Source organism: Fusarium redolens (genome assembly GCF_020744475.1).
Source record: "Fusarium redolens strain MPI-CAGE-AT-0023 chromosome Unknown BKA55scaffold_11, whole genome shotgun sequence".
NCBI classification, from domain to species: domain Eukaryota; kingdom Fungi; phylum Ascomycota; class Sordariomycetes; order Hypocreales; family Nectriaceae; genus Fusarium; species Fusarium redolens.
Window position 1 is genome coordinate 1,066,097 of NW_025763674.1, and position 17,556 is coordinate 1,083,652.

At 48.0% G+C, this 17,556-nt stretch overlaps 6 protein-coding genes across 6 annotated transcripts; 3 read left to right on the forward strand and 3 right to left on the reverse strand.

Moving 5' to 3' along the window:
• Nucleotides 1–68: 68 nt before the first annotated feature.
• Nucleotides 69–1,242, reverse strand: BKA55DRAFT_692174 (uncharacterized protein; the record flags this gene model as incomplete). Its single annotated transcript, XM_046199747.1, has 2 exons — nucleotides 69–579; nucleotides 626–1,242. 2 exons carry the CDS (start codon nucleotides 1,240–1,242, stop codon nucleotides 69–71), a joined length of 1,128 nt encoding a protein of 375 aa, XP_046047590.1.
• An 803-nt stretch (nucleotides 1,243–2,045) lies between these two features.
• BKA55DRAFT_83684 (P-loop containing nucleoside triphosphate hydrolase protein) lies at nucleotides 2,046–4,124 on the forward strand. The gene is made up of 3 exons (XM_046201648.1): nucleotides 2,046–3,711; nucleotides 3,758–3,870; nucleotides 3,918–4,124. Exons 1-3 carry the CDS (start codon nucleotides 2,209–2,211, stop codon nucleotides 4,069–4,071), a joined length of 1,770 nt encoding a protein of 589 aa, XP_046047591.1. The 5' UTR covers nucleotides 2,046–2,208; the 3' UTR covers nucleotides 4,072–4,124.
• BKA55DRAFT_573770 (Rft protein-domain-containing protein) lies at nucleotides 3,689–5,869 on the reverse strand. The gene is made up of 2 exons (XM_046193235.1): nucleotides 3,758–5,869; nucleotides 3,689–3,711 (listed from the first exon to the last, which is right to left on the reverse strand). Exon 1 carries the CDS (start codon nucleotides 5,777–5,779, stop codon nucleotides 4,178–4,180), a length of 1,602 nt encoding a protein of 533 aa, XP_046047592.1. The 5' UTR covers nucleotides 5,780–5,869; the 3' UTR covers nucleotides 3,689–3,711; nucleotides 3,758–4,177.
• Nucleotides 5,870–6,724: 855 nt separating this feature from the next.
• On the forward strand, nucleotides 6,725–8,477 carry BKA55DRAFT_83725 (uncharacterized protein). Its single transcript, XM_046201649.1, has 3 exons — nucleotides 6,725–6,733; nucleotides 6,808–6,985; nucleotides 7,083–8,477. Exon 3 carries the CDS (start codon nucleotides 7,141–7,143, stop codon nucleotides 8,386–8,388), a length of 1,248 nt encoding a protein of 415 aa, XP_046047593.1. The 5' UTR covers nucleotides 6,725–6,733; nucleotides 6,808–6,985; nucleotides 7,083–7,140; the 3' UTR covers nucleotides 8,389–8,477.
• Nucleotides 8,478–11,368: 2,891 nt separating this feature from the next.
• Nucleotides 11,369–13,325, forward strand: BKA55DRAFT_677273 (general substrate transporter; the record flags this gene model as incomplete). Its single annotated transcript, XM_046198108.1, has 4 exons — nucleotides 11,369–11,475; nucleotides 11,526–11,851; nucleotides 11,908–12,368; nucleotides 12,423–13,325. 4 exons carry the CDS (start codon nucleotides 11,369–11,371, stop codon nucleotides 13,149–13,151), a joined length of 1,623 nt encoding a protein of 540 aa, XP_046047594.1. The 3' UTR covers nucleotides 13,152–13,325.
• A 2,512-nt stretch (nucleotides 13,326–15,837) lies between these two features.
• BKA55DRAFT_541278 (uncharacterized protein) lies at nucleotides 15,838–16,652 on the reverse strand (the record flags this gene model as incomplete). Its single annotated transcript, XM_046190362.1, has 4 exons — nucleotides 15,838–16,005; nucleotides 16,182–16,342; nucleotides 16,392–16,471; nucleotides 16,633–16,652. The coding sequence occupies 4 exons, from the start codon at nucleotides 16,650–16,652 to the stop codon at nucleotides 15,838–15,840; spliced, it is 429 nt and encodes a 142-aa protein (XP_046047595.1).
• Nucleotides 16,653–17,556: the final 904 nt, after the last annotated feature.

Sequence of the window (17,556 nt, forward strand, 5' to 3'; positions counted from 1 at the left end):
TCACCGAGTCACCGAGCTTCACCTTGATTTATGGCAATGATCATGATGAGGATGTATTTATTGACAATCTACCAACGTGAAAAGTGAACTCCTTGCGGCCACTGAATCTGGGCCTGATCATCCCCTGATGTATTTGAATAGTTGTAGTAGTTGTAATTGTTATTGTAATAATCATTGTAATCGTTATAGTAGTCATAGTAATCATCGTAGTCGTAGTATGGATCTTCCTCATCATAGTAGGAAAAAGGGTACGTATAATAGTAGCGTACGACCTGAGACGAATCCCCACTTGATGTGGTTGATGTCGATGTAGATGTCGATGATGAAGAAGTTGAAGTAGTTCTGCGTCGCCTTCGTTCTTCCGATGAATCGTTGGCTCCGCTAGCATACATCGCCCAGGACCGGAGGAAGATTCCAATGGTGAGCATAAGGGGCAGTAATTGTGTGACGGTAGTAAAATCGTAAACATCTTGGATGTGGTTCCATTGGTTAGGAAGTTCGATAGATAGGACTAAAAGTGTGAAGATTATGAAGCCGGATATTGCGCGGAGTTTTCTGAGTCGCCAAATATTTCTGGACCTGAATGTGTTCAGTCGTGCAGCTTAGTAGCTTAGAACGCTCTCACCTCGTTCTCCTATTTCGCGAGCTTGATTTGATTATCGGTGTGCAGCAGGTGTTCAAGAGGATGAATCCACCGATACTGACAAGGATCCCAATGAAGAATATCGAGCCAGCTATGATGTATCCCCGACTCTCCAGATTCACCTTGCCAAGCAGAAATATCACATCACGACAACCACGGTCGAGGTGCGGTAGAAAGTACGTAAAGTACCAGGTTCCCATGGATACATTGGCCGTGAGCACCGTAAGAGTCATGAGGTGATAGAAATGCCCGTGGCTCTCCTTTGAGAGTTGGAACGGGTCAAGGTGGGCTTGACATCTCGTGACAATACGCCAGATGTGTAATGGCATCTGAAATAGAAAGCATCCCATGACTAGAAGAAGCAAGAAGTATATGTCGAGGGGCTGCAGGGAGTTGTAAGCGACTCCAATGACGAGAGATATAGACGCGGCTGCTGAAGAAAATATACTGATAAACCGTAAATCTGCGAGGTTCTCCTCAGAGAGGTATTCTATGAGAAGAGAGCCAAGCCATTGTGCGTAAAATGCGGCTCGAATACCGACTCCATAGACATCAGAACGACCCGTGAGAGAACAAAGCGGCTCACTTCTTGCATCCATGGTGTTAACTCTCACGAGTCACTGAGGAGACTGATGCGAAACATAGGGAACACAGTTCATCCCTCATGGTGGCTGGGGTCTGGCATACACTTGTATGCCATCTCAGTCCAGCACCCATTTGAGACTCTCGCATAGTCGTGTAAAGAATGAGACGGACATGCGAGTCAAGCTCTCACAACCGGCGCCCAAGGCGATCATGAAGTAGTCCAACAGAGACTATGAAGCTTTTGGCAAAGAGGAGGACAAACGATGCTTCATGACTTTCCTAGGACTAAATATAACAAACCAAAATGTCATATAAACCTAGACGATCAAATGTAAACCAGGAATGACCCAATCATGATTCTGTTACATCGCCCGGTAAGTCAGGCATCGAGGTAACTCCATTCCCAACTTGACAGAACTGAACGGCAACTTGCATTTTGATAGGCTTTGTGACAGCACTGCAGGTATGGCTCCTGTAGCATTCGGGTACCGACTTGAAAGGGAGCATACACGATCGTTACGCATATGAGACTGGAAATGTTGTATATCGTTTAAACCTGAAGGGTTGAAAAGCGAAGACACAACAGGACACACGTGTCGCCAACTGCTTGAACTGTGAACCCAGCTCGGTGACTACAAGAACCAAGCATTGCAACAACAGAGCTCCAAATTCAAATATCACAGCATGAAGTGCTGTTAACACGTAATGCAGTGAATGTGAAGTGACTTGGAAGAAATGAGATATCTCAGGGTCCTCTGATAGAGGAAGTTGGGTACGTACCTTTGTCCGGGGACACGGAAAGTGGGTCAGAACTCGAAGGCGAACGGTTTTGTCTTATCGATAAGATATTTTTTGCGCTCGCTCTGTAAAACATCCCACCCATTTTTACGTCGCATTTTGTTCCCAGCCATTCTGCGATACCCTCGACCGCTATTCGGACAACTTTCCCCTTGGTCGAATATCACATACAATCTTTCACAATGGCTGCTACAAAGCATCTCCTCGCTGATAGTGAGGATGCCGTCGTCGACCGACCCTCCAAGAAGACCAAGGTCACCGACGTCGACGAGAAGGCTCGTTTAAAGAAGGAGAAGAAGGAGCGCAAGGAGAAGAAGAAAGAAAAGAAGCGCAAGACTGAAGAGGAGGAGATACCTGCTGACAAGGCTGGCGATTCTGAGGCTGAGCGTGCTGAGCGCAAGAAGGCTAAGAAGGAGAAGAAGAAGGAGAAGAAGGCCAAGGCCGCCGAGGAGTCTGCTGAGACTACTGAAGCTGTTGAGGAGGCTCCCAAGGAGAAAAAGTCCAAGAAGGAGAAGAAGGCCAAGGTTTCTTCTGAGTCTTCTGACGACGCTGCCTCCGACGGCGCTTACGTCCAGACCATGAGCCTCTCCAACGTTCCTCAAGCCGAGATTGACGAATTCCTCTCCAAGAACCAGATCACCATTACCGACCCCAAGACCGAGACCGTCACTCTTCGCCCCGTTCTGGAATTCCACCAACTTCCCGCCACAAACCTCCTCGAGAAGAAGCCCTCGCCATTCGCCAACTACAAGGCCCCTACACCTATCCAGTCCGCTTCATGGCCCTTCACTCTCTCTGGCCGCGATGTTATCGGTGTCGCTGAGACGGGATCCGGAAAGACCATGGCTTTCGCACTTCCCTGTGTTGAGGCTGTTTCTGGTGTCCAGCACAAGGGCACCAAGGCTGTTATTGTTTCGCCTACACGAGAACTCGCCATGCAGACTTATGAGCAGATGGCTTCCGTGGCTGCGCTGAACAAGCTCAAGTGTGTGTGTCTCTACGGTGGTGCTTCCAAGGATGATCAGCGAAACCTCCTCCGCCGTGGCGCTGACATCATTGTCGCTACTCCCGGTCGTCTTAAGGACTTCATGTCCGATGGAACCGTTGATCTTAGCCAGGTTACTTTTGCTGTTCTTGACGAGGCCGATCGTATGCTTGACAAGGGCTTCGAGGACGATATCAAGCAGATCCTGGGTGCCTGCCTTCCTCGCGAGAAGCGCCAGACACTCATGTTCACAGCTACATGGCCTCAATCCGTCCAAACCCTCGCCTCTTCCTTCATGGTCAGCCCCGTAAAGATCGCCATTGGACCCGGCGGTAAGGAGACAGCCGATGGATCTGTTGAGCTGCAAGCCAACTCAAGAATTACACAGCGAGTTGAGGTTGTTGAGCCCAGAGATAAGGAGTTCCGTCTGCTTCAGCTTCTGAAGGAGCACCAGCAGGGTAAGCAGAAGAACGACCGTATCTTGGTCTTCTGCCTGTACAAGAAGGAGGCTACACGCGTGGAGAACTTCTTGAGCCGTAAGGGTATCCGTGTTGGTGGTATTCACGGTGATCTGCGACAGGAGCAGCGAACAAGGAGTCTGGAGGCCTTCAAGTCTGGAGCCACTCCTGTTCTTGTCGCTACTGATGTCGCTGCTCGTGGTCTTGATATTCCTGAGGTCAAGCTCGTTATCAACGTTACAGTATGTCCAAACCAAATCACCACCGAATATTCGCTAACATATCTAGTTCCCCTTGACTATTGAAGATTACGTCCACCGCATTGGCCGAACTGGCCGTGCTGGCAAGACTGGTGAGGCCATTACCTTCTTTACCGTTGAGGACAAGTCGCACTCCGGCTCGTAAGTACCTGACACATTCGCAAATGAACATATACTTACTCTCCCAGGCTCGTCAACATTCTCCGAGGTGCCAACCAGCCCGTACCCGAAGATCTTCTCAAGTTCGGCACCACCGTCAAGAAGAAGGCTCACGACATGTACGGCGCTTTCTTCAAGGATGTCGACATGAACGCCAAGTCGACCAAGATCACATTTGATTAAGAAATTACAACTATTATGGGAGCACTATTGTTTTGCGGCTTTGCGACCGCGGACCGAGTTTAGACACTCAAGGATAAAATGGCGCTCGAGGACCAGGCTGCGATGATTAGATGTTGTTTTCAAAAAGTTTGTTTGGTGGGATTTGGTAGACGTACATTAGAAGCAATAATGGGATGGCCGAGCCAACGATCTTGACGAGAGATTTGATCGGTTGATCTGCGTTGTCTACGACTTTTAGTTGCTTGAGAAGGATAGCTGTAGCGATTGAGACGCCGAGTGTGCTCTCGGGAATAAGTGATTTGATCTTGAAGTCGGTTCCATGTCTTTTGAAGAAGCGCTTGATGAATGCTCCGCTCCAGATAATGCGGCATCCCATGTTGATGATGTTGGCTAGGACGAGACCGATAGCGCCGAGAGGGTAGATTCTCATGAAGAGGAAGGCTGATGCTGCGAAGATGACGGAGAATGCGCCCATCCAAACAGACTGGATGTGAACTTCGGCTTCCGTAGCGACTGACGCCACGAATGATTCTGTGAGACCGTTAAGACCCATGAAGGGAATGTAGAAACAGTACGCTGCAAGGACATCACCTGCCCCTGAGCCAGCCCACTGCTTGCCTGCCACAATAGCCAGAAGAGACGGAGCAGCAAAAGGTCCAAGACTGATGATGATTGAAGACAAAAGGATGTAAAGGCGAAGGAGAGTTTGTAGGTTCTGCTTTGCTTCTGTCACTTCCTGAACTGGCTTACCGCCTTGTTTGACAGGTGTTACAGATGACAGCAAGCGAGAGAAGTAACTTCGGCTACTCTCTTCGACAGGCTGGAAGAGAAGACGAGCAAGGAGACTTCCGTAGTTGTTTGCGAGAGCGTATGCGCCTTGGACGTTGGCAGATGCGAGAAAGGAGATGAGAAATGTGTCGCCCTGAGTGAGGAGGTGTTTGACCACGCTCTGGGCCATCATGCTTCCTGCAAGACCTATTGTTGATCGATCAAACATAGAGGCCCAGAAGCGATTGTCCTTTGAGGTTATTGTTTTGGGGAGTAATGAGAAGCCGATTGATGAGGCGAGGTGATATGCTGAGACCAAGTAGACGAGGAGTAGTGAGACACCATAGGTGATCTGTCCAAGGGCAAAAGGCAGGACTCCAATATCATTGTGCTTGGATGCCCAAACAGCAGATCCAAACACAACAATACATCTCAGAAACGTAGCAATCGACTCAGCAGCAGCTCGTGTCCCAAACTGCAGCCTCGTCTGCATAAGAACAAAGCACGGCTCCGACAACAACTCCACCATAGCCGCAAACCCATAAATATACAACGACTCAACCAGATACGGCGTAGCAAGCGTAATCTCGTTCGCATACGCAAGATACATCCACCCTAAACCAAGACTAACAAAACTTCCCAGTCCAATAGCGAGATATCCCAGATTCACCACAGCTTGACTCTCTTCTTTCGCCTGCGAGCCAGAGTCTCGTCGTTGGATAGCTACACGGAGACTTTCGCGCGCAAAGAAGAGAACTGAGAGGTAGTATACCTCGAGTTGAGTTGATAGACCTAGCAGAGGTGCTGTGAGATACCGCAGGAGGAGTTGGTTAGCGATGAATGTTATGAGGCGGGAGGCGAGTTGGAGGATTATGAGAAGTGATGCGCCTTTGATCATTGAGGGCGCTGGGGGGCTCTCTTTTTCTGGGGAGGGGGACATTTTGGCGGTTGGGGAGAAATGAGTGACTGTGGGTGGAGGGAGGATGAGATGAGGTTGAAGATGAAGATATCGCGGATTGTTTGACACGTGTTGATGGGAAATGTGATGTCTCAGTTTTCAGTGGATTACAGTGGATTACAGTGGGAGTTAGAGGTGCGGGAGGGCTAATGCAGGGCGGGACCCGCCTGGGAGCTTTTTGCCGACCTCGCCTTGGCTCAGCTACCTTATGATCATCAGTCAGCGATTGACTTCACCTTTACCACCATAAACCGTGAGAACTCCTTAAGCACTTGTGCTCGCATGCACGTTATTTGAGCCCTTAATCTTGCAGATTTTATCCGAGATTCCAATGCATATCAGAACCCCCTCACTTCCTGGTGTTCCGTGGAATGAATGCTGCATCATATCGGAAATGATCAAATGGTTGGAGTGCCACAGGGTAGAACATCTCAGGACTTCGATGGTAAGGTGATAAGGATGCTAGATAAACTACCTACTAAGGTATGATAATTTATGGTGGACTAGGCAGGCTTGTTGACTGCCTTGGTACCTAAGGTGTTTTGCTTGGGCAGACGAACGGTAGGCGATGCGTCAACATAACACATCCATTTACTTAAAAAGAGACAGAGAAGGAGCTAAGAAATCTCATGTCTCCGCACGAATGGCTTGTTGCTCGACGTCCCAGTCTAATACAGTAAGGAACCTTTCCACAGACAATGAAGCATATGTGCATCTAACACGCAAATATCATGAAGCTTTGTGGAGGCAAGGAGAGACTCGTTGTCATGCCTCAAGGTCGCGGCCGAAGGCAATGGCCGACCAGCGTTTATACAAGAAAACTAATTCACAGCTATGATCAACTAATAGGGAAATCATAGTGATGTATCTACCAAGTAGTAACTGATGATAGTTCGTTTATCACAAAGCCTTACTCAAAGTTAGGCATCTGAGTAGGTAAGTGGCTTGCGTCTGGCTGCAAAGATCATCTCTCGCAGACTGTACCTGCCAAATATTAACCATGTTTCCAGTTCCTTACTTTTGGGCATGAGCCAGTTCAGGCAGAGTTCATCCAACCACGGCCCAACCGAGCACCAGTCTCCCTCCCCAGTCATCTCCATCATCGCAACGTCCATTCATTACACATTACTTCCATCGACTATCAGGCCTAGCATCACTACAACGGCCTTCAGTGTCTCCAATTTTATTGTGAGTACGTTTTACCTTTCAACCATTCGCATCTAGTCTTCCTGAACGATGGGCTACCGAGCTCCTGGACTATCCTCCTCTAACATGACCTCTATAGAAGAACCAGGGCATTCTTTATCTCAGCAGATTAAACCAGACAACTTCACCAAACCAAGATGGCTGCGCAGGATAAAAGAAAGAATAAAAAAAAGCAACAAAAAAAGGAGAAGAAAAAGGGTGGCAAAAATGCCACACCATCCTCCCCAAAAAGTTCATCAGGATCTGAAAACGTTCCCTCGACGGCCGCTATCAAAGAACCCTATACAATCCGTGGAAAGAGCTGGGCATCTGAAGTCGAAGAAGAGATTGAAAACAACCGACGAGCAGGCATCACGATTGAAGATGCAGGAAAGTGCACCTCTGAAGCTTCTGTAACATCACGAAATGCCTCTGAGCAAACGGCCATGGAAAAAGTCCAAGCTTTGCTCCGTGTACCTCCTGTTGCAGATAAGCCAAGGTCCGTGTCCGATGGCCTCGAGCAAGGCCGCGACGAAAAAATCAGAGACGCCCTTCTCAAGGGCGTACGATCAGGGTCTGTTACAGAACAAGATCTCAAAAGATTAATCCTTACGCGTCTCGCATCATTTCCATTTCAACCAGAGAACGCTGCTACGTCTGAGATTGAAACAGACCTTGCCAAGCTCGGCGTATCACTTGATCATCTCCGAGACAAAGATACAAAAAGCGATGTGCCTAGTGGTCTTGCATCATCTCCCACAGCCCCTAACTGTAGCGTAAGAAGCTACAAGGCACCCAAGATCCCTAGCGAGATCGTCGAGGTCGTCGAGGTCAACGAGATCAACGAGATCAACGAGGTCAACGAGAGGGATGAGGTTATCAAGGCCGAGGAGTGGGATTTTCAAGACGAGATCATGGTCGATAAACCCGCTCACAAGAGCGACGTGCCTGTAGATGAGACGGAGAATACTACCAAGGTCAACGGTCACAGTCTTCATTCTCAAAACCCATTTCAAATTCTCGAAACCGATTTTAAGAACGACGCATCTAATGAGGAGGAGACTGAAGTAACAGAGTGCGACCAGTCGGAAGATTCCAATCCCGAAGACAAAAACTCCATCAAGGTCAATTATTGCAGTTCTCAAGCTCAGAAAAAGGTTGATGATAGCCGCTCTATGACCGGCGTACCTTTTAAGGAGAAAGTGGATGGGGTTGATGGCTATGTTTCTCAAACCACAGAAACCAGCCAGTCAGACATCTTCTTCGATGCTCAAGATGTAGGGCCTGCCGGATCTGAAAATTCTAATTCCTGGGGTAAAGAGTCCAAGTCGGATATTATGGGCGAGTTGCACTATGGTGAGCATCAAGACACAGAGCCTCAGGGCCATGCCGATGGCGCAGAATAGTGTGAGGAGGTACTGAAACATTCTGCCTACCATACGCAACTTGCTAAAGAGCAATCGAAACATGCCTCGTTAAAGATTTACCAATGCGAAAAGATGGCTCTGCACGCGGCACATTGCAAACGCCTAGAAAGGGAAAAGAGCAACATCGAGAAACGCATTGATTATCACCGCCAGATAATCATGGATATTGAGGTCGAGATTGAAAAGGGCTAGCAGCCGCCAGAAGAACGATGACCGGTGAAAGAACTCTGCTGATTGTGAGTGTTATTGGGAACAGGAATATATGGATTGGAGCCAAAGTCGTGACTTGAAAAGCGCAAGGAAGAGGAAAGCGTATCTTCATTTTAGTCTGCCATTCATATGGTAGATCATGTAGCGGAGGTCATCAGGACTAGATATCTGGGGGAGTCAAGGATGAAGTCAAGTCAAATGGATAGATGAAGAGACAAAGCGCTGTGATTCACTCTACCAGCATCATTGAGTGCGCATTCGAAAGTGACGTGCAATGTTACATCTGAAGAATAAAGCCAAGCAACACATAACTTGTTCGTCTGTTTCGCCAGATGTTCTAATGTCCATCAGCGCCAACAGTTCAACTCAGTGAATCATGCCCCTTTTGTCATCAAGTACCTAGCGAGTTGCAATAAAGGATTCGTTTCATGTAAGCGGAGGAGCTTCCCCCTTCCCCAGATCCTACGGTAACATGCCCAACCCCGCATAAGCACAGAAGGGCAACGTTATCGGTGATCCAAAGTCAAGTACGCACAGCCAATTCACAAATGTTGGAGATGATATGGGGTGCCCATGGAGTAGCATGCAACTCGGGGGTTGCAGTCAAACATTAGCGGGACAGGTTAAGCATTCAACGGTCCGACAAGAGAGACTAGACTAGGAAGGTCGTAGTTGCAAACCGGACATTGTATTCGTCCAACGGTGGTTATCCCCCCGCGGGGATTGTGATGGAGGATGGAGAAACATACTAATCGACTCCATAATACCGCCGATTCGAAAATGAAGGATTGCACGATTCAAACGTGATGAATATCCCTGCTCATACCTCGAGGGATCCATATTGTGATGCCGGTATCCGTGAGAAACGGTGCAGATCTCGGTGCTTCTGCTAACAAGACTTGGCGCTAGGTGGATTGCCGGTCCGACAAGCTAGTTGACTAGGGTCGTGTTATTGTGGAAATGGTGATGATCATCAACTGACAGAATGGTTCTCGCCCCGACATGCGGGGTTTGGAGTTCTAAGCGATGCTGATGGCGATGGCCCCATGGAGTGAATGTCTGGGGGATCGAGGGATGTGAATCGAGTGGTTTGTTAGTCGAGACTGTTGAATTGGCGTTGAAGAATCAGCCGCTGATCAGTCGAGTTGATATAGGATACATGTTTTTTCACAGGAATAGTTCTTAATATATCGTGATAGTTCAATTGAGCTCTTCAGGACCTGCACCATAACAGAGATCGTGTTCAGTGTAACCAAAGACCGTCTATTGCATATTGCGAGGCTGTAAATTCATAATATCAAACAACTCTGCGTGCATATTGTTGAATCATCAATATAAAGTTAAGGTTAGGGCCTGAATAAGGGTTTCCCATCCTCTCCTCCAACCACAAACACTGCAGCTACAACAGCTCTGCCGCCTCACACACTTTCAGCCTTGCGACGCCTCATTCTAAGCGAAGCGCGACGCCATTCCGCAATCACAATAACGCATGAGACCTGTTTCCACATTCAATGCAGATTTTTATGACATGATGGTATCGGTATGGCAACTCGTAAACGTGAGCTGAAGATTTCCAAGCTGAGCTAGAGTTAGGGGTTATTATTAGAGTAGACGTAAAAGAAAAAGTGTTGGGCCTGAATACCCTCATGAAAAGAAAAGAGACACTTCCACAATAGGGCCGAAGTGGTTGTTGGTCTTTGCGCGCGCTACTTGTGAAGCCGCCGGCTCCGAAGCGTCACCAGCGAAATTGGGCGTCAGCTGCTTTGAACACCTTCTCACAGATTGCTCCTAAACACAAACACCATCAGAGTATTGAATCCATCTACTATTGAAAATTACTCTTGTCTTTCAACTAGATATCTCTAGTTTCTTGTCGTGGCAAAGGATATCGTTAACCAAACCCATTCACCAAAGTTAAACAAGCTTACCAAAAATGGTAATAGGCTCTTCGGCATCTGCGTCGCCGAGCCGGCCTGGCCCGGCTCTTGGCTCGGGGCAAAGGTATCCACTCTTTAACTTACAACCCCAGGCGACGGATATTAGAGTGCGTGTACTCCAAATACCTGAATGTGGAGATGAAGCTTGATTCGTGTCAGGCAGGAAAAAGACCTGGGGAAAATGGAGTTCGTTTGGGGAAGCTTGTTTGCTCTGTCGGTTCTACAGCCAAGACAACGAGATAGTTTACACATACTTGTACGCACTACATCTTTGCTATAGCTGTATCATCATATGGAATAGAGAAACGCCACCATCTACCCGTCTTTTTAGTTCAAGCCGCTCTACACGGCGAAGGCGTTTTATTTCACTCGCCAGTGATGATACTCCTGGGGGAGGGAAGTACCGCCACTACACCAGATCTTTGCTGAACCAATGAACCACATGACCTCCTCACCCCCAGCTTAGCTTTTAACTACACTACCAGACTACACCATCCATCGTAAGTTGATGGTGCGGCTGCTCCGCACTCCACTAGCTCGGACAAGCCGTGGGATAGATAGCTTTAGCTCTAGCTTAGCTTTTTTAGCTCTGGGGGGAATGGAGGGAAGGCCATGTTACGCAAGAGAGTTTTTGTTATGCACGCTGTTCAAGTATAACAACACAGAGCTTATGATGTTTGGGGTTTAAAAAGAGACAATCTCCCGCGTTTGTTTTTGGGCTTGCTCTTCTTTTTTATCATCACACACACACTACACTTGTTTACAACATTAATACTTTTGAGTACACTCTTGTTTGAGTGTCGATCTTCATTATGAACGCACTTCGAAGGGCATCCCTCAGCAAGCCCGAGGAGGCTGGCAAGGCATGGCCTGCTATCGCCATCGGCTTGTTTGTCGCCTTTGGTGGTGTTCTCTACGGGTAAGTCACAACCTTCACCTGAGGATCCATCACAATATTAACAATCGCAGTTATGACACAGGTACCATCTCTGGTATTTTGGCCATGCCCTACTGGCAGCGACTCTTCAGCACAGGCTACACAGACTCCAAGGGCAACCCCAACATCACAACGGGCCAAGAGTCCAGTATCGTCTCCATCCTCTCAGCCGGTACATTCTTCGGCGCTCTCTCCTCTCCATTCATGACTGATTACATCGGTCGTCGTCCCGGTCTCATGATCGCCACTTGGGTGTTTAACCTCGGTGTTGCTCTTCAAACTGCTGCTACTGCTATCCCCATGTTTTTGGCTGGTCGATTCTTCGCCGGTTTTGGTGTTGGTCAAATTTCCGCTATTAGTAAGTTCACCACATACCACATGACAGCTTCAGAGTTCCAGTCTAACATGCTATAGTCCCCCTGTACCAGTCTGAGACAGCTCCAAAGTGGATTCGAGGTGCCATCGTCGGTTCATACCAATGGGCCATCACAATCGGTCTCCTCCTCGCCGCCATCGTAAACAACGCCACGGGCAAGCGCAACGACACCGGCTCATACCGTATCCCTATCGCCGTTCAATTCGCCTACTCCCTCGTCCTCTTCGGTGGCATGATCATCCTCCCCGAAACACCCCGATTCCTCATCAAGAAAGACCGTCACGAGGATGCTTCTCGCGCTCTCTCCAAGATCCGTCGTCTCTCTCCTGATCATCCTGCTGTTCAGGCTGAGCTCAGCGAGATCAAGGCGAACCACGACCATGAGATGAGCCTCGGAACATCTTCATACATTGACTGCTTCAAGCCTCCTATTCTGAAGCGCCAGTTCACTGGCTGTGCTCTCCAGGCTCTTCAGCAGCTCACTGGTATCAACTTCATCGTAAGTTCTCATTTCATCATCTCCTGGTCATGAGGCCTGGCTAACAAACTTTAGTTCTACTACGGTACCAAGTACTTCGAGAACTCGGGTATTTCTAGCGGTTTCACCATTTCCATGATCACATCAGCCATCAACGTCGCTTCCACATTACCTGGAATGTACGCCATTGACAAGTGGGGTCGTCGTCCTCTTCTCCTCTGGGGTGCCATCGGCATGTGTGTCTCTCAGTTCATCGTCGCTATGTGCGGTACCTTCTCCACCGGCCAAGATAGCGCTGGAGTGATCTTCGTCAAGAGTTTGGCTGGCCAGAGGGCTGCTGTCTCTTTCGTCTGTATCTACATCTTCTTCTTCGCCTCAACCTGGGGCCCCCTGGCTTGGGTCGTCACTGGCGAGATCTTCCCTCTCCAGACCCGTGCCAAGTCCCTCAGTATGACCACAGCAACCAACTGGCTCTTCAACTGGGCCATCGCCTACTCCACCCCCTACCTCGTCGACTACGGTTCCGGCAAGGCCAACCTCCAGTCTAAGATCTTCTTCATCTGGTTCGGCTGCTGTTTCCTGTGCATCGCCTTCGTCTACTTCTTCATCTACGAGACCAAGGGCCTCTCCCTTGAGGAGGTTGATCAGCTCTACGACGAAGTCACCGTTGCCAGCAAGTCTATCGGGTGGAAGCCCCATGACACCTGGGAGCACCGCAACAGTGTTGCTGGGGCTGGTAACAAGATGTTCAACGAGGGTCATGAGCAGGGCGAGGTTTCTCACACTGAGAAGAATGAGGTTTAAAGAAATAGAATCTTGTAATGATATTGATTGATGAGGAAGATGTTGGTGGGATTACCGAATTTGGACGTTCTGCTGGTCGGCGCTCCACATGAGCCGACCAGATCGGCCCCACACGGTCGGAAGTCTACAATTATGAGATGAATAGCTGATATCCATGAATTTATTACTTTGTTCATTTGATTTCCACAAATAATGTGACTCCATACGTGATGTACAAGAATGTGTCGACGCAGATCGATATCAGTACCTCTAACATTCACATGTGTCCTACGAAGAAGAAAACCTTACATCTTCTGGGTTTGTATCAAGGTTGAAGCACAAAGTCTAGAGACGACCCAGGCACTGTATGTCTTCATTCAACACTACATACGGTCATTTCATAGGCCGAGCAGCGCATAGAGTACAGCATGGCGCCCCTTATGTAAGGCCACCCAGCCTCACGTGCTGTGGTGGAGGAGGGACTTGCGAGGTGTATGGATGTACGGACCGATGTGTTCATCATCGGATATTCACTTCAATAGGCTTTCAAAGACTAAAACTCACCGTAAGAGATTTCTATGGACGCTTAAGGCTTATTTCGCTCAGATATCACGATGCTTGGAGCCACAGACTTAGAACTTATGACCAAAGGGTTCCTTCCAAGGAGCTTGTAGTTACTATCTTACACTTGATACAAAGGTTTCAATAAAGCCATATATGGAAACTCCATTCATCAGAGTTGTCTAATTTCTACTCTGGCCCACCAGATAATGTCTGCGATAAAAATGACTCTCTAGTCTATTCCAACTGAACAGATTCATTCACGCCGATGTTAACATGTCCCTCATCTAATATGTTAGGCGTCTAAGCAAAAACAAAAAAGCCGGTTAGTATAACTTTTACATCCTTTCACCCTTCTTCTGCTTGAGCGTGACAGTCATTTCGTCCCTCTCGTTCCCATTGTCCCCATCCGCGTTGTCAGGCCTAGATAGCAGCACCAGGTTGATCCCCTGCGACTTTCACTGGAGTTCCCCTAAGAAACATGCAAGCGCCTCTAATCACCCATGGTATCTGTTGCGTCGTATGTTAGATCAATGAAGCGGGTGGACGGTATTCCAACTTACCACAAGGACTTTCTAATGTGATATATACCAAGCTTCGAGGCAATTTGTTGTTGTTCATCTCTCGATAAGCAACATTGTTTATTGAGGCATGGGGTGACTGGGAATAGGGAGGAGGGCGAGGCTCTTGGCGAGCATGATGGGGTTGGTGATCATATCGAGGATGATGGATAGGGAATCTTCCATAAACTTGGGGATTAAAGTCGGGATTCGCTTCCTGTCTGCTTTGGACTGGTTTTCCGACATCTTGGGGAAGTTAACCTAGGCCAAGCCTCTGCAGTCAAATTATTAGCTCGTTCTGCCAGTTTCTTCTCGGCAGTTGTTCGCTCAGATCCCTTGAAGTCGATGAGGAAATCGATATTCTTGAGTGCTCAAGAAAAGATCATTTGCTGAGATCGAGCCTGTGGTGACCTCTCCTACTCCAATACGATCATAACCGGCTTTTTCTATAACTTTCTTACAAAGGGTTATCTTCGTGTGGTCCAGCGATAATTCTCATCACCTCGTTCGCTTCCTCTTGCTTGGTCGTGTGCTTTCGCTCTCTAGCGTTTTATATGAAGCAATCATGGAAACTCTCATCTTATGCAACTCGGCGAGGATGTGCGGATCGTGGCTGCAACGGGGTGAAGGGTGAAGAGCCCCCTGAGGGTCCACGTTGGGCATGAGTTCAGGTCTTGGCCACGGACTGCAGACAAGTCGGGTCACGTCGGTCTTTGTGTGTTGCCCTTGAATCAAGCCTTTCAGGAATTTTTTGACCAGAACGTTTCGTTTATGTAATATGAGAACAGTTTTGTAACCGTCACACGGAGTGGTGCGGCTCACTCTTGGGTTCTGCTACCTCTCGGACAATCCACGCTCACGCAATGAACTGTCGATCTGTTCCACGAGGAAGGGCTCGATGACTCATGGAATAGTTCTCCCATTTTAACAACATGAAATGATCGACGAAATCTTCGAGATCCATAAGTGCTGTCGCAGCTGTGAGTGTGAAATCTGGGTTAAAGATTCGATACAGTTTCAGTAGTGCGCTTCTGTTCATTCTTCGATGATAATCGTGTGACAAAATGAAGTATATAGGGATAGAGGAGGATATATCGATATAAGGACGCCTGTGTAGTACATGATCCAGCTTATCTGTCTAGTCATGCCCTACATTTGTAGAAACCGCTTTCTGATGGGGTTGCCATCGGCATTTCGAAGCTCAGATTTGTCTGGCTTGTTGCCCCCATCGAGCAGCCCGTTGTGGTTTAACAAATTGTGTCGTATGGTCGTGTCTGCGTGCACTGGGACTGAATTTGCGGATCGACTGATTGGGTTAGGATCTTCCGTTAACATGAGATGAGGTAGGCTTACCTGGCACAGGTAGAAGTTCCCCGTCGGTTCTAGATCGGCTCTTGCAGACTGCCTAGGGACTCTCTAATATAAAAATATATGTCACTGTCCTTTCCTCCGACTTGGATGCCAAATCTTGGTGTCTTTTCTTGCGTGTTTAGGCGGGTTTTGTGTGCTCCCCTAACCATAAGTCAAGGGTCTATAAGGCGACTTTTAGGCCAACTTGTGCAGCTGTGCTTATATAGAAACGTGGGTTAGCGGAGACGTATGGCTGAAATTATTTCTGCAGATGGGGTTCCCATCCTGTAAGTGATGATTATGGTCGCGGCATGGGGTAGCTGGTAGAAACAGCGGATCATAAGGCCAGTTCCCAGGTATTCTCCCTTGAGTTCTTCTGCAATCTCCGGGTCTTCTCTCAGCAGCTGGTTAAACATATGTAATATGGAAGGATGCCGCAGCGGACGCGTTTGGTGGGGATAGTTCCGCCTTGTGAGAGGGGGGAGAGAACTTGTTGAGCCGCTCATTAAGCATGATGGCTCCAATAAGATCCCCCATGCAACAAAAGATCATTACTATAAGTTTGTGTTTCTAGATTTACAGGGACCCTGTGGCCCTTCTTGAGGGCGTTTGGCCTGGTAGTGTAGTAGGTGACTGTCTCGGTCGTGTTCACACCTAGGATCTTGGTTGCAAGCTTCTTGTTGTATTCTTCCTTGTAGATGTTGAGCCATAGACAAGTGTCAATGGCGAAAACTTCAGCATCTGCAATGCATGTACAAGCATAAACTTCAGATGGTCAAAATTCATATACCCTCGACTAGAGCTGTAGAAGCCAATGTTGTCTGGTGTGTTGGACTTATGGCAGTGAGGTGATCTTCGTCATTGTCAAAACTATAATGCTCATTATATATTGGCATTCTCAAGTTTATATATGCACGTAAGATCGCCCTTCAACTGCTGTAGAATATCGCGATGTATTCTCTGAGTGCGACTGTAAAAGCCCAGCGGACTTTTGGTCCTGTCGAGGTCGTAAAGGTCTGGAATCTTGCTACCCTAGAATATCAGGGTTCATTGTGGGTAGACTGAGGAGAAAGCAGGATACATCTTGGATATGATAGAGAGCCCGAAGGAAGGATAATATATTAATGGGTGTAAAACGAGGAATAGCATAAGTACAGAAGCCGTATTGTAGGCGGATTGGACGGGAACGAGGCAGGAAGCAGTGCCAAGTTGGCAGCAATCGTGAACATAACTTTTAAGTATAATAGACACCAAGTCCATCTTCTTCGCTCATGGACTGGGCGGTATCACGGCGAATGGTTATGGATCAACGCTATCATTATTAACTGCCCTTGTTGGTTTTCCTCAGCAGTATTCGTATGTGAGTAACTCCGAAACTGGCCACCTAGAATAAACTTTCTGCTCTCCCCAGCCTAGGCGAGCGTCTGCGCATAGGGATACGCTATGTGCCTGTGGAGATCGGCAAGTGCTTGCGTATTGTTGTGTAACATGAGGTCGTAGAAGGACTTCTGTGTGATATGGAATATGCTATCTCTGCTGGCTTCAAAAGGGATAAAGGCCTCATGGACAATTGCAGGGTAGGTTAAAGTAAAAAATTTGTTAAGAGGCGCGGTGTCGGTGTGCTTGTACAGGCCTTGACGTCTGTCCATGCAGGCTATAGTGATAGGGAGAATACCCGGCAGACTCTGTCAAGTCGCCGATGAGTATCACAGCCTGTCGGGAGTAGAACTGTTCTTCAAATAGTGAAACAATGGAGACTCTTTTCTGTCTTTGCAGAAGTTAAGTCAACAGTGATTTTTCACTGATCCCCATATCCCATCGACCTTGTGCAATTTTCTGAGTGCTGGGCTGGCGTTGACCTTTTACCCATCCACAGCATGCAGCGGGCCTGAATGATCACTCGCTGCTGGTTCTGGTGATTGATGAAAGACTGCAGGTTGCGGCGGATTCCGCAA